General features: G+C 44.5%; 1 protein-coding gene across 4 annotated transcripts; it reads right to left on the minus strand.

Annotated features, from left to right (window-relative positions):
• Nucleotides 1-5: 5 nt before the first annotated feature.
• On the minus strand, nucleotides 6-25605 carry ELMO2 (engulfment and cell motility 2). Of its 4 annotated transcripts, none has more exons than XM_080404096.1 (22): nucleotides 25455-25596; nucleotides 21064-21159; nucleotides 18925-19048; nucleotides 18756-18796; nucleotides 18197-18269; nucleotides 17818-17868; nucleotides 16674-16855; nucleotides 12996-13095; nucleotides 12630-12781; nucleotides 9203-9281; nucleotides 5585-5635; nucleotides 5136-5258; nucleotides 4388-4522; nucleotides 3841-3945; nucleotides 3653-3761; nucleotides 2881-3017; nucleotides 2389-2552; nucleotides 2196-2308; nucleotides 1777-1884; nucleotides 1364-1446; nucleotides 954-1031; nucleotides 6-399 (listed from the first exon to the last, which is right to left on the minus strand). In XM_080404096.1, the coding sequence occupies exons 3-22, from the start codon at nucleotides 19000-19002 to the stop codon at nucleotides 199-201; spliced, it is 2163 nt and encodes a 720-aa protein (XP_080260222.1). In that variant the 5' UTR covers nucleotides 19003-19048; nucleotides 21064-21159; nucleotides 25455-25596; the 3' UTR covers nucleotides 6-198. The 4 variants fall into 4 exon arrangements, with proteins under 4 accessions (XP_080260222.1, XP_080260221.1, XP_080260223.1 ...); XM_080404098.1 differs by lacking the exon at nucleotides 25455-25596 and adding an exon at nucleotides 8543-8578 and having other exon boundaries at nucleotides 41-399; nucleotides 21064-21165; XM_080404095.1 differs by lacking the exon at nucleotides 21064-21159 and having other exon boundaries at nucleotides 25455-25605.
• Nucleotides 25606-25781: the final 176 nt, after the last annotated feature.

The raw sequence follows: 25781 nt of genomic DNA on the forward strand, positions 1-25781 counted from the left end.
GCAGCCAGGAGCGCTACTGGTTATTATTGTGGCGCGTACAAAAGTCGTGCGGCGCCGGGAGGGCGCGGCCCCGCCCCCCGCAAGCCGGCGGTCCGGCCGCGAACGGGCGGCAGCGGGGCCGGTGCGGGCAGCAGAGCGGCGGCTCCCGCGGCGGCTCCCGCGGCGCGCCCCGGGGCTGCCTGGCCCGGCCCGGCCCCGTCAGCCGTAATGGTACACGAAGTCGTAGCTGCTTGGTTCCTTGGGGATGGGCGGCGGCGCCTCCGGGATCTGGATGTTCTCCAAGTCCAGGAGCCTCAGCTTCATTTCCATGCTCAGCAACGTGTCCAGGTCGCTTTTAGTCAGCTCGCTGGACATGTCCTTCCCCAAGAGAGCGTTGAGCCCATCAATCCAAATACAGTACTGCAGGGAAAAAGGACACTAAACAACTCCAAGCATAAACGATACATTCTGTTGAATCTTTCCATCTATGCAACAATTTGAGACACTCCTATACAGCGCCAAAAGGGGAAACGCAGGAGGGAGTTAACCTATGGGGTTTGAAAACAACCCACCCCAAAACAGTGCCTCCACAGCGATCTCCCGTGGAAGTCAGAAGCCTAGAGGAAAGCACGGTCCTGCGGCTCTAGAAAGCCGTCAGCTTCTATGGTGGCACACCAACAGAAAAAGCAAAGCTATTTTAGGCATTGATGTCTTACAGAACAGGGAAAAGGGAACAATTGACTACATAGGAGGAAAGAAAGTAGCAGTCCAGACTACGGGAAATTAGTGCAGGAGTATTTTTTCCTTGAAAAAGAAAGATTAAAATAAAAAGGGAAGATTCACACTAAGCATTAGCAACATTTTCTAAGAATGAGCCTAGCAGGAGACATCTCAAACCTTTAAGGAGAAGCAACTAATCCTTCTTAATCTCTGAAGTTAATTGCTTTATATTGCTTAACTGCAATGCTTCTTACCTCATATTTATTAGGTGCAATGAAGTTCAAGGTTTCATCGGGATCATATAAAATGGAGAAGGCCAATTCTAACACTTCCTGAATGAAAAAAGAATCTTTCACTTATGGACTGAACAAAACGTCACAGTGCCTTCTGCTTCCTAACCCAATAAGAGAGGCTGCCTTGCCGCAACTCAGTGCACTTTCCCATATGGGTACTCTGAGCAACTCTGAATAGCCTATAGCACAACCAGACAATGCTCACAGCACCTAGCAATCGCAAACGAGTACTAGGAAAAGCCCAGATATGAGACGGGTTTTGTAAACAATATACCTGCAGTGTGGAACGCCATTTGCTCCAGTTGCTTGCTTTCACAGTCTTCAGCCCTACAGCACTGGTTATTAATTATAGGCAAAAAGGGAGCACTTACCTTGTTCTGTTTCAGTGCACTTTTCTCCTTCATGTGTGGACAATCCTTCCCTGTGACAATGGCTTTGATGTCTGCAACTGGAACTAACAGTGAAAAAGTAAAACTCATGAACAAGAAATCCTAACTAGGAAAAGACAGAACTTTGTTTTCTTTGCAGCTGAGCATTGCTCCCATTTTTGTAGCTCATTATTGCAGTTTTCCAAAACACATTACCAGTAACACATCCTGATGGTTGGCTGTTACAACAAATACGAAACAATTCCAAGACTCAAAGGATTTGGGCAAGGACCAAAAGTTGATCTCATCTCAGTAAGGGCTTCAGCCACAGCTCTTTTTCTCTCATCTCAAGGATGGTTCTCATAACAGCCTCTAGACAGCAGAGCAGTGTGCTCTGAGCAGTAATTGGGACTTACTTTTTTCCTGTAGAGATTCAAAGGTCACTTCCCCCTGCGCATTATCTTCCAGATCTCCATAGTGCAGCACCTTGTGATTCAGAGCCAGGCGACAATACCAAAATCTTTCTAGAATACACATCAAGTAGAGTAAGCTGAGCAAGATCACTCACCGTAAGGCCTTACATCCACTGTGTTATAGTCTCCCCACCCAGCCCCTCTAACTCCTCCAGTTCCTCAGCACTACTTCCTGTGCACGAGGGGACGGTTGCATTCTTAGAAATGCACATCTGTTCCACCCCAAACTACTGGCTGGTATAGACAGCCCAGGTAACTAGCTTTCTTTTCTGGCAACATGAACATGCCTGCTGACAGATTAATCCATTAGATCTTATTTGCATACAGTTTTCCACATGAAAAAGTGCAGTAGACACTGTCACCTTGTCTTCTGCGATTTCCAATTTTTCGAAAGCTACTTCCCTCACAAAGCCTGTTCAGGCGCTGTTGCTTTATCAGCTCCAAGATCTCAGGTTGGATTTTCTCTCTCAGCTCCCTGGCAATCAAATACAGAAGATTAAGCAGAAAACGGAGGTAATGGCAAGCACAGAAGGCAACTTTTTGTTAGGCACTTACACAATAGGTGGTGACTGGAAGTCATCTTGGCTCATTCTCTCAGACTGGCGTAGTCGTAGAATCTCAGAATAGCTCAGGCTGCGCAGTTTACTCTTGAACTGGTCCAAGGAGTTTGGCTTAGAGGGGAGAGCCCGTGTGATCTGTTCCCTCACAACCTGCATAACCTAAAGACATTGGGCAGGAAGAAAAAGCAATTCACATTTTTGCTGGTTAATGGCAGCAGTGAACCTGCGGCACAGCTCACGGGCAGTGAAGAACTGACATGGAATAGTGGGGGCCAAAAGTACCAACATACTAGTGACTTTGAAGATCCAGAAAAACAAAGAATGACCTCAGGTCATACAAAATAAAAGTTGGACCATCCTCCCTCACAGACCACGTCGATGTCCTGTCATACCTTCTGTACCCTATTCTTTAACCAAGTGTACAGGCTGAGTTAACACATGCTGTTCTGCAAAAGATTCTACAACAATACCTCTTCTCCACTCTGACCTTATTAAAATCTTCTGCTGTTGCCCTCATTTCTTTCCAAGTCTTGTTCAACAGCTGGATGCAGATGGCAAATAGCTCCTCAAATGCACGGTCATGGGTGAAAAACATGGGGTGATAGTCATTCCGGCCTTCATTGGCTTCAGGAAGAAACAGAAACCACAGCTATGTGAGCATACTGCACAAAAGCTACACTAAGAGTAACTAAAATCCACTACTGTGACAGAATCCTGACGGTGTACAATAGTACTAACTCAGAGAAATTAAGACAGTTCAGTGCTTCATCTCCCCATAGACGGTCTATATTGGGAATGGTTGTTAACCCCATGCTTCACCATGCAAGCCTCTGTGACTCGTGCTCTTTTTGTACTAGACCCCTCAAATGACTGCTTGCAGTTGTTTCCCTCCTGCTTTCCTCTGGTAGAATTTCTTATAGCAATTAATTGTCTCAGAATGCTCTTTTGAGACTGTCAGAGCTACTAAACTTTTCTCAAGTTCATGGTGGTTTCTAGAGTTGTTTTTTTTTTTTTTACACAGCACCCTGCTGAAGCTTCAGGAAGTTGAAACCTTCCACTTGTGTTGGTTTTTCAGGAGAAGCACAGGGCACACAACAAAATTTCTTACTTTACTTTGTTAACAGTATTATCACTGGGACACTGAGACTCCAAGCTCCCCCTGTCCTTATACGGCAGAAGTGAAATTGGTCAGCTTGTAAGCTACTTCCAGAAGCATCAGCCCAGCAACTTGGAAAGCTAGGGTAATAAATAGTACTCACGGAGTTCCCCAACTTGCAAGATCTCACAAAGCATCCTGGTAAGCTCAATGGCACTGCGCCCAAAGGGGCACTCATGCTTATCTTCTCGACTGCTGTTCTCCAGAACAATCTAAAAGAAGAGGATGCAACACACACTAAGAAGAGCTGCTGAACTGTTGGTATCTGCAAAAGCCAGCAGCTTCATTTACCCTGATATAGGTGTCCTGATGAAATTTGGCCAAATAGAGCATATTGTCCAATGCCAGCATCCCTGGAGGAGTCTGAGTAAAATCCATGGCTGGATTGATGTGGTTCTGTGAAAAAAGTGTGTAGAAAGAACCCAAACAAATTAGCTCAAAGAAATTGTGTAAGAACCTTTTCTGACTGAAATTTTACAATTGCCTGTCCATCAAACACTCCGTCATATCTGTCCAAGAGGTAAACCTGGACACCGGCTGACAATGCTATCCAAACTTTCTAGAGAAGAGGCCGATTCCAAGTTCTTCAGAGAACAGGTTCGTATGGTAAGTAAATATCTCCAGAGAATGTGCCTAACGAGCTCTGGCACTTAACCAATCAGCATTTTCATAATGATCATCCCTGGGAGTCTCAGTATAGCTGAATTTCTAAAATTCAGATACAGAAGTACGGTAAAGCGAACAGCTATTTCTGTTCCTCATTTCCCCACAACTCTGACGGAGCTCACTTAGATTGCCTTCACATGCTTTACAGTCAACACTCTCTCTAGATGCATACAGTGAATCCCAGCATCTTGTAGTCCTTGGTGTACATGGCTTTGCGTTTTTCTGTTCCACTGCCAGGGATGGTGTTGCTGTCAGACTCTGCATCAAATGCAATTCTTCTCAACTCAAATATGATGTCTCTCTGTGCCTGAAGGACAGAAGGCAGGGAAATGGTAACATGTGATCAGTCACTAGGGCAGTATTTTCACATAATGCACAGTCCCACCTCTGTCTCCAGAGGTCACACAGTGAATACAGAGAGATGACAAAGGTCATTAACACCATGTAAGAAGAGGCAATCTATTTCAAAACATCAAGTTTCAGTACACTGGGTAATGCAAAATATTTGCATTTTTCTTTAACTGTCCAAAGTTTAGTTAAAGTAAATTCCTAGGCATTCAGGTAATGCTACAGCACTTCTCACTCAAAACTACGATGCATTTAAGAACTGAGTAACAGACACCTTAAAAATGCCCAGCTTCCTTGTAGACTGCAAGGAAATGGATAAAATGATGTGCCCTCCACATAGGTGGAGTAATGAGCTTTGACAGCTGTCATCACACCGGTCAAGAAAGGAACCAGTGACCACTTACATCTCTACAAGTCCCACAGCAGGATGGTCATAAGCATACCCTAATTTTGAGAGGTGGTTTTGAAACATTATGCACCATCTGCTGTCAATTCTAGGAAGTAAAGTAGCTCAGGAATAAGGCCCCTTGTATGTCCTATTCTGTCAGATCTTACTCAGCGCTAATAGTGACCTGATCATTGGGATCCATCTTGGTCATCATTCTCTCTTCCAGGAGATTAAAGGTCAGGACCTGTAGCACATACAGCTGATGTGCCATTTCTGTTTTAATCGGGCGGTTTCCTCTGATCACATGCTGCAAAATAAAGGACAGGGTAGAAATTAAGGGAATACAAACAAAAACTTAGATATTAGCTACAGGCATATGGCAGGCTGCATGTACATCTCTGTATGTGAAGACTCAGCTGTTCAACCTCTATATTCCATCAGAAGCATAATGATAATGCTCTGTAACAGCAGAAAGAAGCATCCTGATAACTCCTTTTTGAACAAGTGGCTCCAACCTTTGAAAGAGTCACTTTTCTGGAATTGCCCTGAGGGCAGCAGAGTTTACACTCTGCACAAGTGAAACCTCTATTGAGAGAACATTAGGAAGCACTCTGTCATTCCAGACATACTTACATTCAGGATTATAGACCTCAGGTGCTTCTGGGCAAATGCATTAGCCATTTCCTGTTGTGGAATTTAGAGATGAAATAACATGAGTGAAATATAAACAAAAAGCCCACATTGGCAGAAAGGAGAGAAAGAAGGAAGCCTATGAATTGGGCACAGCAATGGCACACAACAAAGTGCTTTTACTACAGACTGTCAATTTAGCATGGCACCTCACCACAAAGCAAGCATCAAGTTGGGATGCAAGGGTCATTTTTACCATGACAGAACTCATGGGTGGCTCCCCTACAAAACATCATTAATTTGGAGAAAGCACTAATGTAGTCAAAGAACAGAAGAAAATTTAGCTTAACGTTGGACATCTAATGATACACTTCCATATCAAGAGATAGGGCAGCAGAGAGCATACTGTGGGTTGCCCAGAAAAATCTGTCATCTATAAGAGGTTCCTTTGATTAGCATTTCAAAACTTTCCATTCCTAGGTATACAACGAAGATAACAAGGGCTAGAGGATGGAGTTTTCAGGTCTCCCTCTCAAAAGCTCTCCCTCTGAAATTTACATTTTCTTTGTCTTAATTCCTAAGGAGATGTTTAGGAGTTAGTTTAAGGACAATTTGCAGAAGCACTTCAGTTTACAAAAATAAAGGGTAAATAACTTTCATGTGTAAAGGAAAGCTTCCAGTTTCCCTCTTTACTGCATGGCTTCCTTCCCCAGATGAGGAGGGTCTCCCAACCATCAAGTCATGATGGGAAACAGTCACAGCAGATGCAAGGATCTGCTGCAAGCCTTCAGTTCTGAGACCAAATTACACATGCACCTGCAAAAATCTAACCTGTGCTTTCCTTGTAAATTGCAAAGATGCACTTTTTAAAATACCATTGACCTCATTACACCTGCTAGGAGAGTGGCACAAGTACTAATGTCTAAATGGAATATTATCAGTAGTTTGCTGTTATAAGCAAAATCTTTGGGTAAGAAAAACTTGTTGGGCAATGCATCATCTGGAAAAAGTCCAAAAGAACTGCCAGTCTCAGATCTCTTCATATTCCTATGCAGTGCAGATTGAGACTTGGCAGCAGATGTGCAGTCTTAGACAATTGCATTCAATCAGCTGTACATTCTGAGCAATCCAAGACTGTTCCAACCGCTCATATCAACCCTGCTCTTGACCGGCTTTAGAAGGAGTCTGGTAAAGTGTGTATATTAACCTCATTCCAAATCCCTATTATCACTTTTGCTCCAGACAGAAACTTCCTAAAGTAAGAAAGTGATATGCTGGCTGGTAGCCAAGTCATAACAGCTGCAAGTTCAGCAGCGCTCATGTTACAACCAAAATGAGTCAGTTCTTGAGTGGAAGATAGATCTAAGAAGCATCTAGATGAAGCAGGAAGTGGCTTCAGAGATAGCACACTGCCCTCTGAGTCATTATTGTTTACTATGATTTGTGAGATGTAGTACTGAGAACAGAACAGGGCATGCTGTTAGGATTTGTTTGTGCATGCAACACCAAAGAACTCTTATTCTGAAGGAATTAGTTTGCACATGGGATGAAGTAACAGGTGACTGAAGCCAATAAACAGTGGGAAGGACAAAGACAACTAACAATTCTAAATAGCACAGTAAGAAGCATGAGCACGCACAACTGCTGAGGGAATCTACGTTCTGCTGAGAGTCCAATAATGCCCACTTTGCTGCTTGATGAGGTCATAGAATCACAGAATCATTTATGGTGGAAGAGACATCTTGAGATTATCTAGCCCAACCCCCCTAGTACAAGCAACATCAGACAAAGCAGGTTGTGCAGGACCGTGTGCAGTCAGTTTTTTAATATCTCCACTGACAGAGACTCCACAATCTCTCTGGGTAATCTGTTCCAGTGTTTGAACACCCCCATATTAATTTTTTTTTTGTTTGTGTATGTTCAGATGGAATTTCCTGGGCTTTAAGCTGTACCTATTGCCTCTTGTCCTGTCAGCAGACACCACTGAGAAAAGTTGGGCTCCCTCTTCTTTATTTCCTTCCATCAGATATTTATACACATTCATAAGACCCTCCCCTGAGCCTTCTCTTCTCAAGGTTGAGCAATCCCAAATCTCTCAGCTTCTACTCATATGAAACATACTCCAGTCCCTTAATCATCTTCATGGCCCTTTGTGGTCATGTGGATTGTGTTCAAAGAAGAAGAAGAGAGGAAAAAAAAAGAGTGAAGATCCCTTGGAATTTTGTTTGCTGTTAAGTTTAGTATCTTGGCCAAATTACCAACAGGGGAGTATGTCCTTCCTTATTCTCATGTGTGAAGCATACCCACTAATTTTAGAAATTATGTAACATTTATTGAGACCACAGTTTCCCCTCTGAAGGCACTGCATCCTTGGCAAAAGTGGAGCATTCTCTGTGCCACTCAGAAAATCTGAAAAAATGTACCAGAATCTCAAGATACAGAAGGTTCCAAATCCACCTATTAACAAGAGTGGTGATTCCCCTGGAGATAGCATGTGGCAAAAAACGTTCTTATAATACAATTCCTATAAGGGAGAAGTCACTCATTAGGCAGAAGGTATGCTCTAGCCCCCAGTCAGCAGCTCTACCTTTAGAAGGATGCAGCTGGATATGAAACTGTCATTAATGCAAGTGAGATCAGGGGGATAAACTCGGGCTGTAGTAAGTGTAAGGAGACCCAGACTTCTTTTTTACAACTGGTTCACGTAGTATCAGTTTCCTTTTACAATCACGTTTATTATCTTGTGTGCACAATAGGTCATTCAAAATTTCTACTGCTACCGATTCTTCTCTCCTTCATAATCTGAGTACATCCCCAGGAGTCCTCCCACCCTTCTCCCTAGGCTCATCCACGACCTGAAGCCTGTATGCATCATCTCTGAGTTACAAAGAGGCATTAACTGGAGAAAAGCTAACACGCCTACAGTTCTACATGACCAGCCCCCAGGCTTGAGTTACTTACAGTGATGGGCAGGTCTAGGGGGTTAAGCAGCTTGTCCTGCTGGCAGAAAGCAAAAAAAGGCACAAAGAGAAGCAGACAGGATTTAGCTCAGAGTCCAGAAATAAGGCACAAATGGGGCACTAGAGAAGAAAGGCTTAACACAGCAAAGCTACACAAAACAGACATATGTACATCTTGCACGTAGCTGAGATCTTGGGGGTGTCCTCAGAACAGGACAGGTGTTTTATTTCTCACATTTGCCAGTGGGAATATCCCCCTATAACTTAAGAAAGGCTCCTTTTTCGGGGGAGTGTGAGGTGGGTTTTTATTTAGTAAGTACATACAACCCCAAGGACTCTACCCAGCCTACATCTCCCATACAGAATCAGCTTTCTTAAAAAAAAAATTTCCACGCTGTATAAAGGATTACTTTCTATCTCTCAAGGTCTTTCAGATCCCTTTCTGAGCATCTCCTAAACATATCTGTGCTGCTCTGGAACACATTTTTAACAAGACAGTACTTGTCTTGTTAGGTTAGGTGGTCCTACGCTGCCACACTGAAACAGCTACGTAAGTTCCTGGTAAGGTTTGCCTTGCCCAGCAATATGATTTCTGAGGCATAAAGTAAACAGCCAGCCACCAACCATTATTCAGGTTTAAAGGCAAGAACCAAGAACAAACCTGTCTCTTGTCCTCAGGTGCCTTCAGGAAGAGGGCATTGATCAGGGCAATGGCATATGTCTGAATCTCTTGGTTAGAGCTGCAGAAACAAAAATGGGAGGATCGTGAGGGAAAAGACAGTATAGAACACTCCAGCCTGCTCTTTGCCTGCACCATAAGAACATCCATTATGGCTATCTTGCACTTCAATGGACAAGCAGGATTCAAGTAACCTACTTGCATGCCATCCAACCTTCATAACGGCTGCAAAAAGCTGACAAAAATTGCTGACTCTCAGCTCCATTATTCAGAAGATAGTGCACACTGCAACCCAGCTGTCCTGGCTTCCACTGGGACAGAGTTAATTTTCTTCTTAGTAGCCGGTGCAGTGCTGTGTTTTGGATTTGATGTGAGAACAAAGTTGATAGCACACCGGTGTTCTTGGTTGTTGCTGGGTAGTGTTTATACTAAGTCAAGGGCTTTTCGGCTTCTTGGGCCATGTCAGCAGGAGGGCTGGAGGGGCACGGGAAATTGGGAGGGGACACAGCCAGAACAACTGACCCAAACTTGCCAAAGGGATAGTCCATACACAGAACATCATGCTCAGTATATAAACTGGGTGAGGGGGTGCCCAGGGACTGTTGATCCCGGCTCAGGGACTGGCTGGGCATTGGCGAGCAATGGCATTGTGCATCACTTGGGTTTTTTTACTCTCTTTCCTTTGGATTTTATTCCTCTCCCCTTCTCCCTCACTTTCATTATAATTGTTATTGTTATTATTGTTTTGGTTTTTTCCTCCTATTTTAATTATTAAATTGTTCTTATCTCAACCCTTGAGTTTTACTTTCCTTTCCGATTCTCCTTTCCAACCCTTGGGGGAGTATGGGAAGCAAGTGAGTGGCTGTGTGGTACTTAGTTTCTGGCTGGGGTTAAACCATGACACCAGCAGAGCTCAGAGTTCAGCACCACCACAGTTTGTTTCCCATGCTGAAGCTACCTCTGCAAAGCCTAGTTATACTGCAGTCTAGAAATGTGTATGGAGCAAGTAATTTTTCTCCCCTATGGGAGCCACCAAACGCAAATGGAATTAAGAGCGGAAGCATGCCTCTCTTTATGGCATTCCTTTCCAACCTCAATATTGGCCAAACCCACATGTCTTTTTCTTATTTTCACTGAAGAGCTTCTTCAGGTAAAGGATGCTTAGTCCTTCCTAGATCACGCACAGCAGGTGGTTTCACTTGTGATATTTTGCATAAGCTTCCAAATGCCAGTCACACTCTTTTCCACCCCCCAAATTTGTTTCTCGCTATGCTATTACCCTTTGTGGTGGGTTGACCTGGGCTGGATGCCAGGTGCCCACCAAGCCGCTCTATCACTTCCCTCCTCAGCAGGACAAGCCAGGGGAGAAAATAAGATGGAAAAAAACCTCATGGGTCACGATAAAGACAGTTTAATAAAGCAGAAGCAAAGGAAAACAAAAGATTCATTCTCTACTTCCCGTCAGCAGGGGATGCGCAGCCACTTCCTGGGAAGCAGGGTTTCAGTACGTGCAGTGGTTGCTCCAGAAGGCAAATGTCATAACAAAATGCTGTGCCCCACTGCTCTTCTCTTAGCTTTTATTGCTGAGCAGACATCATATAGTATGGAATATCCCTTTGGTCAGTTTGGGTCAGCTGTCCTGGCTATGTCCCCGCCCAAGATCTTGCCCACCCCCAGCCTACTGGTGACGGGGGGAAGGTTGGAGAGACAGCCTTGATGCTATGTCAGCACCGGTCAGCAGTAACCAAAACACTGGTGTGTTATCAACACCTTTCCAGCTGCCACCAGGAAGCAAAGCACTACGAGGGCTGCTATGGGGAAAATTTACCCCATCTCAGCCAGATCCAATACACTCTCGGGAGACTTCTGCAGAACTTCAAGCTCTTTTGATTAACCAGTCTAGTGCATCACCTAAATGAATTTCTCTGTGTACACATGCACTTAATTTTTTTTTATATATATACAAAAATTAAACTTCTATAAAACACCTAAAGCTAAGACATTTCTTAGCTTAAATAGTTGTTTTTCCCACTTTAGCATTTATCCATGGCATATCTGTGGAAAACAACCATATTCTCAATCCTATCGCTCCCTTCCAAACCTTCTTCATTTTGGTCAATCTGCCATACTTCAAAAATGCAAATACTCCTGCATCATCCTAGCTTTTCCTTGGGCCTCCAAGCTTCACAGGTCTCTGAAGTCTGTCACTTCACCTCTTCTACCCTCCTTTTCAGGGTCTGCTGCTCTTTTCACCACACTGCTTGTTTTTTGACACAGCAAAACAATTTTAAATTCATTTCTCCTCTTCTAACTTGTCTCTTTCAGACTTGTTTCCATGGTCCTGTTCTTCCAGAACCTATCTTCTGTTACAGATTGTTCCCTCCTGACAGTCCTGCCAAACAACCACCAGCAAATTCTGACTCACTCTCCAGCCTCCTTTTCCACAATATTCCCTGCATAGATACTTTCTTCAGCAACCTTTTGTGTTCTGGAAGCACGAAAGCATATGAGTATGTATCTTAAAGAAAGACATTTTGCTTAAACAACTGCACAAGTGTGTTCAGTATTAGGACCACACCTGTGTTTTACTAAAATAGAAATTATAAAGCTCAAAGAACGTATACTCTTTGCAGAACAAAGTTGCTGCAGTGTTCATGAGAACTTGTTTAGCTTTTCTGTTAACCAAATTCAAATGTACAAACACTCTAAGCACAGAGTGACATCGATGCAATACATTGTTTGCACTATAATTTTGTTAAACTACTGTTCATTGATTAAGGAATAGTAATCATATTCACAAATGGTGCTTTTCCACATTTTCAGAATTAGAAGGCTTAAGAAAAAAACCCACATCTACTTAGTGCTGTAAGAAATGCAAGCTTCTTTTTTTATGGAAGAATAGAACTGACCTAGACAAACAGCCTTAAAAGCCAGATATTAAATTTGTCAGTTCGCTTGGAAAGAGAGGAAGTGGAGGTGGGGAAAAAAACCAAGAAAAGCCACTGTTTTCTTCCTTAATATGCGGGACAAAAACCATAAGATGAGCTCTTAGATTCTAGTGGAGACAATTTAAAGAGGGGTGAAGGTGACAGATGACTGGATCCAGAAGCTTTGAGAAGCTGTTTTACTAAAAACACCGAACACACTTGTGCAGTTGTTAAAGCAAAATATGTTTGTTCAAGACATATACTCATGTGCTTCAGTGCTTCCAGAACACACAACATATTTTTGCAGGATCTTACTTTTTTCTGAAATGTCAGAAATCCTAAAGTTCAAGTAAGATATCACATCAGTAATACTTTTAAAATAGCATCTTTTAAGTGTTTTAAACTTAAAAAGGATGCACTTTCAGATTAACAGATATTCATAAAATTGACTTAATTCACACCACTGTTTGGTGGACACTCACACTTGCAGATGAGAAATGAGCTGCCCCACGGTGATCTCTTCCGCTATCTTCTGATACAGAGTCTGACTGTTTAGCACCATGCTTTCTAGAATGGCTAGGGATCGTTGAAGGATGGAGACATCTACCATAGGCTGACTCACATACCCTGCAATCTAAAAACAGATGAACCAGCAGATCAACAGATGCCCATCCAGGTAACCTTGTGGTGGTGAGTGAGACAAGCTCAGGGAGACAGGGCTCAGAAAACTGGGGTGCACTGTGCTCTCAGTGAGTACTCAGCTTCTCAGAGTCATCTTGCTCTTTCCAGAAGCTGCATTAAAGCGTGAAAAGAAATAGCATCCACTCACCCCCTTCACCCAAACTCACCTGTTTGATGAAGGTTATCGAGACCATGTCCCAAGAGACAATACCATGGTCCATGAGCTCCAAGAAGGCAGTCAGGGTGAAAGCCAACATCTCACTGTAACTGAAAAAACAAAGAATGCATTTACAAGAAGATCTGGTAGCAAGGAAAAAGCCTGTCCAGGCTGAATAAGCTGGCTCAGAGAAAAACGTCACCACCTTCTCCTAATAAAACAGGCTACAGTTTGACAGCTGGGAGAGCAATAAAATATTTGTATTTATGAAGATAACTTTATTGTTTGTAGAATAATATTTTATTTTTCCTGATTACAAGCGTAAGTTAAAACTAGCAACAATAAGTCCCTAGTCCTGCTACCAGAGACTTAGCTAGTTAAAGGAACCATGGGAGAAGCAGCAACACAGTATTTATTCTTGAGCAGTGCAAAGTATTATCACTTTAATTCAACACTTTCACGTGAGGGGAAAAAAAACCCAAACCCAGCCAAAACCCAGAAAACCCCAGAATATTCAGTATAATGACTGTTAGTTAAAAAAAGACCAACTTGAAAAGGGGGAAGCTTTTTAAGCTTTTAACTTGAAAATTTAAGCCATCTGCAAACGCTAGGTTTTTCAGCTGTTGTTAGATTTGAGCTCCAGAGTAAATTTCTATCACAAAACCTGCAAAAATCTTGGGAAATTATAACCCCTCCACACACACAAAAAAGAACAAACATATTAACATCAGAGAAAAACAAAGAAAAATGAATTGTCATTCTGTAAATATTGCGACTGGCTTGAAACAAAATGAAAGCACAGAATGACTTGTGGAAAATTTAATACATAACCACAAGACAGATGGGTAAAAAAGTTGGAGGGAAAGGTCGCAAAACATGCTGAAAAAAATATCAGTTGCTAATATGTAAGAAAACAGAAGACCTATAAAAGTTATGACAGTAAGTTATCAAGACTTTAAAAGTGCTTTCAATGAAACAGAACAACTGCAGCAGAAAAGCCAAGTGAATTATTTGCATCAGAGTTCATTCTAAATGTGCTTAGCAAAACTTACAGATCAGAGTTTGAGTGGTTGGGGTTTTTTTAAGGTTTTTTGTTTGGTTTTGAGAGAAGAAAAGTCTTCAAATCTGTCATTTGAACATCGCTAGAAGATATTCTGGAACTCGCTATTAATACGAAAAACAGATATCCAGGACCAGATGATATTCACTGAAGAATTCAAAAGGAACCATGGTAAAACCAAACATTGCCAAACTGCTTATTGTGCTCTGCAGAAAGTGGCGAATAGAATCCCAGCTTTTAAAGAGGACTCAGGCAGGAATCTGAAGGACACATCAGGCATTTAGGTATTTGAAACCAGAAAGATATGGGAAATCTATTATAAAAGAACAATACCACTAGAAGAAAAAGAAATATTTAACAGGGAAGAGCTGCTACAGCTTTTGTAGAGGGAAGTTACGTTTCACATCTATATGTTTACTAGGTTTATGCGGCAGGGTCTGGGCAACTCGGGGATGCAGAGTGGCCTCTGTGCGGAGAGCCTGGGGCAGCCCTGTACCAGGCATGGCCAGCCCCAGGCGGCTGTGACAAGCCCGCTGCTGGCCAAAGCCGAGTCCATCGGTCAGGCTGGAAGAACTTCTATGGAAGCATATTTAAGAAAAGGGTAAAAAACGCTGCACAGCAGCTGTGAGAAAGGACTGAAAAAATATGTGAGAGAAACAGCCCTGCAGACACCGGGGTCAGTGAGGGGGAGAGGGTGCCCCGGGCTCCGGAGCAGAGACTCCCCAGGAGCTTGTGGAGAGACCACAGTGAGGCAGGCTGTCCCCTGCTGCCCAGGGGCCACCATGGTGGAGCAGATATTCAGACTGCAGCCTATGGAGGACATCACACGCTGCAGGTGGATGTGCCCTGAAGGAAGCTGCAGCCTGCGGGAGGCCCACGCTGCAGGAGCTCCCAGCAGGAGCTGTGGCCCCCTGAGAGGAGTCCACGCTGGAGCGGGTTCTCTGGCAGGAACCGTGGCCCACAGGGGAGCTGTGCTGGAGCAGTCTGTTCCTGATGGACGGCACCTTGTGAGGGACCCACACTGAAGCAGTTTGTGAAGGACTGTAGCCCACGGGAGGGACGCCATGCTGGAACAGGGGAAAAGTGTGATGAAGAAGGAGCAGCAGATACAAAGTGTTATGGACTGCCTGCAGCCCCCATTCTCTGTCCCTCCGCGCAGCTTGGTGTGGGGAGGAAGCAGGAGTGGAGAGTGAAGGAGTAAAGTTGAGCCAGGAAAGAAGGGGGTGCAGGGAAGGTGGTTTTACTTTTGTCTTTGTTCCTCACCATCCTACTCCATTTTTAATTGGCAAAAAAATAAATTAATTTTCTCCAAGTCAAGTCTGTTTTGCCCAACCCATGAGCTTTTTCATCTTGTCTTCTTCCCCTGTCCTGTTGAAGAGGGGGAATGAGAAAGTGGCTTGGTGGGCAGCTGAAGTTAACCCACCACAATACAGAAGGTCTCTGAACAAATCAGTAAGTCAGAATGAGAACAGTTAAGCACAACTCCTGGAATTTGAAGATTTTTATGAGGTGCTTCACTTAAGCACCTTAAAAAAAACCCCACACCCAAAACCCACTCAGCTGCTAAGGGGTAAAACCAAAGCTCTTTCCTGCATTAATAACTGACTGAAAGACAAGAAGCAAAAGGGTAGAAATTAAATGGTCAGCTTTCAAACTGATGAAAAGTTACAAGGAAATTTCTCCACAACAGCACAGTAGTGCTGGAAAGAGCTAAGAGCTAGGGGAAGCATGGAAAGAATGATCGGCACTCTGGAATGGCTGCCATAGTTACAGTGTTAATGGATTAAGACTGCAGCTTAGAAAAGGCATAACTAAGGGCTGGTATGAGTGAGAAATCTATATGGTTATGAATGGTATGGATAAGACAGAGAAATTTACAATTTCTCATAACAAAATATGTAGAGAGAACCAAATTAATATTAGGCAACATGTTTAAAATAAAGTATTTTTTCTTATAGGACAAGTAACTGGAACTTCATTTCCACACAGTGCTGTTGATGTCAAAAGGTTAAATTAATTAAAAAATTAAGATGAAAAATCTATGGAGGAAATATCCAAAGGTTCTTAAACAAAGAGATACAATTTCTGCTCAGGAAGCCCAAAAGTTAGAAACTACTGGAGACTGAAGACTGATAATACTTCCTCTGCTATACATTCTGTAGCCCTTTCCCTTCCCTAAGATAAACAGACCTTCGGCCTTTGTAGCAACTCTTCTTATCATGCAGGTCAAAAAGTACTGACCATGTATACAAGAGCCAACAACATGTTTGCTGCTAACTGGCATGTACATGCCACCACTTCTACAGGGCTGTTCTTGTGTGCAACTGCATGTGGGTTTTCACAGGATACCTTCTCCCTTAGACAACAGATGAATAACTGCTCCAGGAGATTATGACCACAAGAAAGGTAATCAAAATAATTTAAATTATCAGTGACCTTTCAATGCAAGTTTCATGCATCATAAATGTCTCCTCTTTTGCCTCATGAGGTTTAGCAAACTACTAGAAAGACTTTGTCTCAATAGGTTGGCATTTGCTGTGAGGTTAGTTGCATAACGCCACTTCTGCAAGCAAAATTAGCCCCTTATTGGAGGTCCTGTTCCAGAGTCCCAGAATACAGGAAACTTACTGGGACAGAAGCTTGGTCCCACTCTCTACAAGCCGTGTCAGCACTGTAATCCCTTCCATGTTGATGAACTCTGTGGCAAAGGTGACATCTGCAGAAAGTTTAGCCAGTTCCTTCATGGCATCCAGTCGGGCTTCCATACTGTGCAACTGGATCCTCTCCATCAGCTGGCGAGCTGCCCTAGACTGGGAGGAAAGGGGTGACCCCAGTTACAGACAAGTCACCTGCAGGCTGAGTTCTGCCAGCATCAGCATTCTGTCAGAAGTTCGTGGATATGCAGAGAGAACACAGCAAGGGTAGAGAGATACCAGCAATGACAGGGTAAGTAGCAGCAATCAGCAAGTCTAAGATAGACTAAAAAAGGCTGCACTCAGCAACTGTTACAGCCAAGCAGGAGGTGGTTAAAAATGCTATTTTACATCTTAGAGTAAATGCTTGGTTTTCTTCTTGATGAGGTGAATGGTGGTGGATATAGAAATATGGAGTGAGACCATCAAACAAATAAGGTGTTAAAAAAAATCTCTCATAGATTCAAAGAGAAGCACAAGCTTCTTTTGTGTATCCACAAGACATTCTGTAAGATTTCTCAGACACAGATAAATTATATCCTCTCAACCACCTCCTGCCCAAATAACTTCTTCCTGCTCTATTCACTCTCAGCTGTACGCCATGACACTTGCACAAAAAAGGTTTAAGAATTTTAATAAAAAGGAAGCTGCAGCAAATCTGCAAGACAGCTGTTGAGGTCACAATAGCAAGAATTCATTGCGAGCAAACCCTCTCTGCATCAAATTTGTCTCATTTTAATTTCTGCATTAAGTCACCAGTACTGTTGCTTTCCAACTGATAGTACTAACTATACTCTTATTTAAGAATGCATCTGCCAGGTGCTTTACAACGTGCCAATCTAGGACATGCAATAAAAATGTAGACAATTCATTTGCAGAAAGTCCTATAAAGGGCAGAGCATCCAAAGGAAAGATACACCGCAACCAGGAAGGAAAACAAGTGTGTGCACCTCATTGTGTGGAATTACCACAACAAAGGTAAACTCCCTACAATTTGGGGAGGAGAAAGAAAAGCTGAGAGGCAAGAAACAGCCTGTCCTAGGAGAATAGCTACCGAGAAAAAGGGAAGAAGCATTTACCGGGGAGACTGCCAGCTGTAGGATAGTTCCATTCTTGATGTCACAGCGAGTCTGAAAGAAAACATAAACTTCAAACTGCAGAAAAGTGGAGGAAAAGAATGCAACTGGACCTACAGTGCATATTTGTATGCGCAAGTAAAGGGGTTCCTACACCACACAACTCTACTGAGGGTATTGAGTCACTGAGTGCTTGCACCTATGGGCATGCACAGGGAGAAATACAAAGCTCCTCAGTTGAATGACACCATTCAAGTCCGAGTATTTTTGATAGCAGAGATGCTGCCCCTCAAGGATTAGTGACATTATCGTTCCATGATGCTAGTCCAAGGCATTCTGCACTCACTCCAAACATCAGCAAGTTGCTGCCTCTCACACTGACCTGCTCTGTGATGTACAGTTGAGGACCATCAGCATACCGCAAGGTGTAGTATTCAGGGTTTGGCAATGACCACCTGACAGAGGAAGAAGAAGGACACATTAGCTTCTTCCTCATCTTTCTTCTGGCTCTCAGTTAGGAACAGGAGCTTGATGCCAGGAAGGTAGAAAAGAACTTTCAAGCAAAGCATGGGAAACCAGGTCTCCCAAAGTGGAGAGAAAACGCCATCCTTGAGGGGGTGATGGGACTTCAGCCTACTCTTAAGTCAAGCTCTGTGGAAGGTCTGAAGAGGCCTGCATGTCAGGAACAGCAAAACAGGCCAGTCCTCAGACACACCGACCCTAGGGGCATACATATGCACACACTCGGAATTGCAATGAAGATGCAAAGCCTCTGTTTTCCCAGAGATCCTTTTCTTCCCAATTTAAACTCTGGTCCTCTTCATGGCCAAAACTGGCAGCAGGCAGCATGTTGACAAGCAGCAGAGACCTTCCACAGTACCCCAGCAAGATTTGTCAGGGGAAGAGACTTTCTCCATAAGGGTTCCCAGAGAACTACTCACCCATCACAGACCTCCTTGATGATGGATGCAAGAGGCCTTTTCTAGAACAGAAAGAGAGAGTCCATGGTTCTTCTCAGCCAGAAAGTAATACTGCCCACTTTTATGCTTCCCACGTACCAGTATCAAGGTTGTGATGCATTTACTCCCGTGTCTGGTTACCATGTCTCACCTGATCTATTTCCAGCAGCTGGGCATTGGCACCTGGCCACTCAACAGCTACTTTCACAATGTCCGAAGGTGGTGGCATTGCTCCAGACTCCTCCAGGTGCCTTTACAACAGCACACTCCCACACCTGTTAAGAGAAAGGATAGTGAGCAGCTCTGAACACTATTTCAGTTGTTACATTGCATCTAACACCAAGCTTCAAAACGCTGCATGGGATCAGCCTTATGGTTTGCTGGGTCTGCTAGGGACAAAACACCCAGTGTTCTAGAGATCAGCGCCTCATACTAAAACAGCACATTGTGAAACCGTAAGTTCAAGCTTATCACCTACGGAGAACTTCTGAGAGCTTATTGGGGTACTCAGACAAGAAGGAGAGTTGCTCTGATCAGCAAAGCCCCATCTGCCACCCACTGCCCATACTGCCAGGTCAGCAAAGCAATAGCTCCCTAGGGTCACCTACTGCCTGTACGTGAGAGGGGGAACATACTGTCCAGGTGGCCTCCATCCCATGGGCTGGTGTTTACTGATGCCCCATTCATGTTTCTCAGATACCTTGATCCATTCAGGATACCCAAACAGGCTCCTAGGCAGGGCGGCAGCTAGCTTTATCCCATTCCCTTCCTATAACATCATAAATCCAAAATATGAGTATTTATCACAGAAGGAAAGTTAATTCAGCGTTTGCTCTGAAGGTCTACCTTTCACTCCTTATCTGCCTTAGAGCATAAGCTTGTGTTTAGGGTTTGGTCCCAGACAGTTATCAGACATGCTGGTTTGTGCTTCATCTGATAGTAAGAGGCTGTAAAGAAATGTACTTATTCAGTTTCTTTTTAATCCTCTCCCAGGTGGAGGGAGTAGCCCTGCTCTCTCCTACAGAGCCACAGAGAGACAACCCTCCCCATCAGCAGTTCTCAGGAACAAAAGCTTCAAGCTGCCAAAAATGATATCTGACCACACACAAAAGTAGTCCTGTCCTCAAGGACTCCTCTTGAGACTCAGTTTCCAGCATAACCAGAATGAGATTGTAAGCGTCCAAAAACAATTTCCCAGCTCCTATGGAAGCTCCCATTTCTCCTACTGGGGCAACCCTGTCCCCCTTTCCCAGAACTGACATGAGACAGTGCTGAGCAGGAAAGCTGTTTCATGATTAACATACTTTCCTGACTTATTTGATCAACTGGGAAAGAGATGCCAAGACTTGAAGGGAAACCAACTGCCTTTGGAATTTTCCTGATGCAAGGACAGTAAATAAGAGAGAACTTCCCACAGATCAGCAAAGACCAAGCGGCTGCAGAGATACCTGGCCCAGGAAATTGGACGTGACTGACCCGGGAAAGGAAACTTCTATGAAATTAGCTGAGTCTATCACAAAAGGCATGTATGCCTGGCCTGTGTAAGACGTTGACTTAGAGATCTGATGATGATCTCAATTAATGAAGCTCATATCCCCCTTGCTTCCCTTGCAGAGACTGGTATCACTGCATGGAGAGATAGGAAAACTCAAGCGCACTGAAGTTTCTCTGCATTTGTACACTCACAAACCCCTTTTCCCAGCCTGCTGTGACTATTTTCTCACTCCAGTTGAGGAAGATTTCTCACATAGGAAAACAGAATGCTATGATCTCCTGGTGCAGCCTTCTGAGACAGTCACAACATTATCCTCACTCCTGCTTGCTGGAATTGAGGACAAGGGTTGCATGTTTATGTTTCTTTCATAGCACCTCCTGGAAATGCCCAGTGTTATCACTGCAGCTAGTCTTGCCCTCAAGTCTCCATCAGATCAGAGATACTTGCTTTACAAGGAAGGCACTTGCAAGAGAGAGAAATCAGCCATTTCCCTATTAAAATAAACATTGTTTACCGTGAGAAGCCCTTCTGAATCTGCCTTGCTCAATTTGCTCTATTCTCAGCACATGTATGGTCTCTGCAGATCCTACAGAAATCCAGGAAGCCTGAACTCCAGAGCTATCTGTAGCTTCAGCCAACCCAAACGGGAGACTGGTACTGCACGTGCATAGGAACGTCATCCGTCTCCGCTCCTAAAACAGCCAGACTTTGTCCACTCTACAATCCCACCCCTTGGAAAAGTATCTGGCAAGCCAAATTTGGAATTTCATGATATTCTGAAAGTGCACGGCTTACCCCAACTCACAGAGATGGTTGCAGTCAGTCGGTATTCCCTCTGGCCTTCTCTTTCCTTTTTAGCATCTCAATAACAGCTTACGTTTTCCTAAAAACCTACAAAATTACTGTAAGACTAAACACATCTCATGCAGACAAGTGCAGTCGAGTTAGGTTCAGCTTTGCCAGTTCCTTATAAGTAAGATCTCCAACCTTTCAGATAAGCAGCACACATCAGCTCAGACTAACATACCAAGAAAGAGATAGCCTTGGAAAAGCAACAGACTCAGTGCACCAATCAGGTTGAGATGGTCTTGGGGACAGTGACAGAAAAGCATTTATATGAATCCTATCATCCAAAATTACAAGTTAGAGTAAAGCAGTTACACAAACACCACCTGGTATTTTACTTCCTAATCTCGGAGGGAAGACAACTAAGTCATCTCCCACTCCAATATTTGCTCTGGATAAAAATTTTACCACTCTCATCTTGATACCAAATAGGAAAGCCTGTTCTTCAGAAGAGGTGCATCAGGTTAAGAACCTCCAGCTTAGAAAAGGTGAGGTCACACAAAGGAAGACTACTCATATGACAGCGAAGTTAAATTAGTGTTTCAAAGAAGGGTTTGCAGCCCACAGGGCTAGGCTAATTCACAGACAGAAAGCACTGAGCATATGCTGTCCTATGGAAACACTGTCTCCAAATCCCATGAGCACGTGATGTTAACAGACCCCACTTTATTCACAAATTTTGATTATCGGTGTTGTAGTCTCTCACTCCAAGACAGAAACACACAATTCATACTTTGCTAAGGTAAGACATGTTAACTTGTAGCACATATGTTCTCAAGAGGCCTCTAACCCTAAACACATACACAGCTGCTAGTGCTATTTTCATACCGATTACAATCAGCAAATTGGACTGTATTCCCTCCTTCGACACTCATTCTGAAGCAGCTGGTCTTCTTTTGTCCAAAGTAAACTAGTAGTTCAAGTAATAAAGCATAAGGAACCCAGGACCAGAATAGCACCTTGCCTCATTGTATAGGAATCTGCATAAAGACAGGAATGCGTTGAACCCAGATACATTCAGAAGACTGCAGCCCCCTGTACAGTGCTTATTATTAAGTATCCATAGCAAGCCCACCTATGCAAGTTATCCTCAGCCTGTTCAAAAGTCAATACCCAATACCTGACATTTCTGACAATAGGAAAAGTCTGCCAAGCATGTCACACTGCAAGTCAGAAGAGTCCCTCCTGGTCCTAACAACCCAGCTTGCTCTAACATTCAAGTACAGTGTAAAGAGACACAGCAGAACCAAGAAAGCCTGCTAAACTGTACTCTGTAGCATCAGCCATAAGAATGTGGAGCTTAAGCAACCCTTCTGTTTCACAAAGAGATAGATGAACCTAATAAAACGATGTATCAGTCTTCCTTGCTTCCTTTTCCTGAATTACACACACAAATAAATAAATAAAAAATAATTTTGCCTTTCAAATGTCTTTTGTAGCAATATCTCAAAACAGGGATAACTCATCAACTAAATCTTTTCAGTACACTATGGCAATTACTACTATACAAGCAGTAGCACAGCTCTGTACATATTCCCCAAACAAAAAGTGCCCAATTTCCATGACGCCCACAAATCTGCAGAATATGCAGGTTTCCATCCATCAAGTCTAGAAACAGTCAGTTCCCAAACGGTATGTGATTTCCACTTGTTCTCCATTCAGCAACTAAAGCCTGAGAAATCTCAGTCATATGGCATAAGCACACGCCATCTCCAATAATCAGACTGGCTTGCAGTAACCAAATAGATAACTACTTCTCTCATGAGCAAACTAACTCAGGCTAGAAACCACTGAAATCCATTCAGTGTTCAAGGGTACGGCAAACACACAGTGAAGAGGCAAGGCTCAAAGATTACTTTCTTGAGCGTTAAGAATTGAATCTGCAACTCTTTTTACAAATATACCCAGGAGTAATTAGCATCTAATTACTTCTCCCTTCAGCCTCCTGCAGTACAGTCACAGCCTTTTATTAGTACTGCAACTTAACATTGCAAGTTGTTCCTGAAGAGTACAAGGAAATACAGTACTTCATATGCCAAAGCAAAGATGTCCATACTATAGGTAAAAGCCTTTACAAATCTCTACCTTGTCTTCTCCCTTGTGAAGAATATGCATCATTCAGGGAGAGGAAGTGCACGTTAAAACAAAACCACTGATATTATGGGAAATTCTGCAGAAATCATAGAAACATTTAGGTTGGAAAAAACCCTTAAGATAGAGTCCAACCATAAACCTAATACTGCCAAGTCCACCACTAAACCATGTCCCTAAGCACACATAAATAAAACTCTTCTGTTTCATCAAAAAAGTGCTGCAGAGGTTGGCCCACAGTTCCTAAAGGCAATGCACTCCACCAGCAGCTCCCTCAATATCCTCACCACTGAACACAATAATCAACAAAGTTGTATTATGCTGCCTTCATTACTCAGAAAAGCTATCAGCTGCATGCAAACTCAGAAAGTAACTTACCATGATACATTAGATTATTTATACCCAAACTTCTTCCATAAATGAGCACCCACTCACGACTGGAAACCACGATCCTCATTCCAATCAGTATTGAATGCACAGTAAATATGCAGTGAAAGAAATAAAGCTTAAGGACTTTTTCTTTGCATAGCAGCACCACGGAACAGATACCACACAAGCCTACCAAGGAAGAGATTCAAACATCAGAATGAATTGGCTAAGCAGAACCCAGAGAAGCAGGAATATAAAAATTTAAAAAGTAGGAAACTCGTCAGACAGTCTGGGTCAAACAACCCTTTGAAGGACCTATGCAGATCAGTGGCTCAGTAGAAGGAGCTTTCCAGAAAAGGACAATGAAGACTGGACTGCAAATACAAAGGGCACTTCAGGTCAGCCTCTTAGCACAAGGTTGTCTGTCAAAAGTGTTCTTTGAAAAGATTTCACTGTATGTCTGCAGACAAGAGAGGTGACAGATGTTAGATTTTACAATGAATGTGTTGCAGTGATCCAGTGATATATCTGATGAAATGACTGTTGAGAAGCTCTCAGGAAGAAGCACAGGCTGCAATTTTGCATAGTTGTGATTATCAGTTACTTACGGGCCTCTCACAGCACATTCTTCTCAACAACAGCACGTAAGCATTTTTACAGTTTTATACAGGCAGACAACAGAGAAGCTGAAATGCATCAAGGATGAATTCACTCCGCTTCTGCAGAGCGAGTTCCTTTGTGCAAAACAGTGGTGCAGGGGTAGCTGCAAGGGAAGGAGAAGTCAGCAGAGCCAGTAATAATACACTATTCAACAGACTTCTGAGAAGCTGCAAGCTAAAACAACTGTAGTATTTTGAACAGAAATTCCCTATTCACAAACTCAGTCTTCTTTTCATTACAGATTGAAAACAAAGTGTGCTGCACACAGAATAAAAATGAGGAGGATGAAAGAACATTCCATGAAAAAGAAAAGCTGCCTGGTAGAATCCCCCAGTCAACAAGCAAATGGCTCAGTTTCTGAAACCTGTAGATGTGACAAAACATCCTAGTCAGCTCTTGGCAAGTCTCCAGATGGTGGTACCAACAGGGCTGATACAAGGTGGAGGTGATGCTGGCTGCTGGCACAGCGACTAGCTGGGCAAGCGTGCAGAGGAGAGAGCTCCTCCTTGGCCAGGCAGCACCGTGCCAGACAGCAGAGTCCAACCTGTGGGCTATGTACAGTTCTCTGCGTTGCTTCATATAACAAGCCGAGAGAAACATACTTCGCTAGAGAAACCAAAGAACCAGGCGGCCCCGATCCTCTCTCTCTAGGATCCTACGTTGCTCCAGAGGCCTCGGTCCAGGGCCGCGCTGCGGCTGCAGGGCGCCGAGCCTGTGGCACCGGACCCTTGTCTTGCACGTCCCGACACAGCCGGGCAGGGACCGCCCTTCAGCAAAGCCAGAAACTGAGAGCAACAGGCAAAAAGAGAAACCCACTTTTTTATTATGTGCAATCAGTCAGGCGAGCTGCAGGCAGCCGGCCTGCCGCCGCCTCCCCAAGCCGGGGCCGAAGCTCATTTGAAGGCGCTCAACCGCTTTTTCCTGAGGACGCGCGGCCGCGGCGCTCTCCGGCCGCGGGCAACGGCGCCCCGCTCGGCCGCCCCAGCGCGGCCCCTCCGCGCCTCACGCCCAGCAGCCGGGGTGGGGTGGGCCCGGCGCCCACCGGGAGCCGCGTCACAGTGGGCACGGAGCGGGCCCGCCAGCCCCGCGGCAGGGAAACCCTAGGCCCAAGCCTCGCGGCGGGGCGGAGCCGCCGACGGGAAGGGTCCCGGCGGTCCGGGAAGGCGGCCCCGAAGGCCCGCGCCCCGCCGCCCCCCACCCCCGCGCCGCCCTGCGCTCACCCAGCCGCGCCGCGGCCGCTCCGCGCTCCGGCAGCTCCGGCTGCCCCGCCGAGGCGCTGCCCGCGACTGGCGCCGCCGGCTGTCACTCAGCCGCTCCGCCGCCGATTGGCCGCGACACGCGCGTCACGCGCCCACAGAGCGCTGCCATGGCGACCTCGGCCGGCCGGCCCCGCCCCCCGCCCCCGGCGCCGCAGCCCGCGGCCGGGCTCCCCGCGGCAACCTGTGAACGGCATTAACCGAACGCCCCGCCAAGGCCACCACGGGAGGGCTCACGCCAGCTCCCCGTGCAACGGCGCGCGCCTCCGGGGCCGGCTGTGGCCGCCCGGG

This window comes from Falco punctatus (genome assembly GCF_963210335.1).
Source record: "Falco punctatus genome assembly, chromosome: 10".
Classification (NCBI taxonomy): Eukaryota; Metazoa; Chordata; class Aves; order Falconiformes; family Falconidae; genus Falco; species Falco punctatus.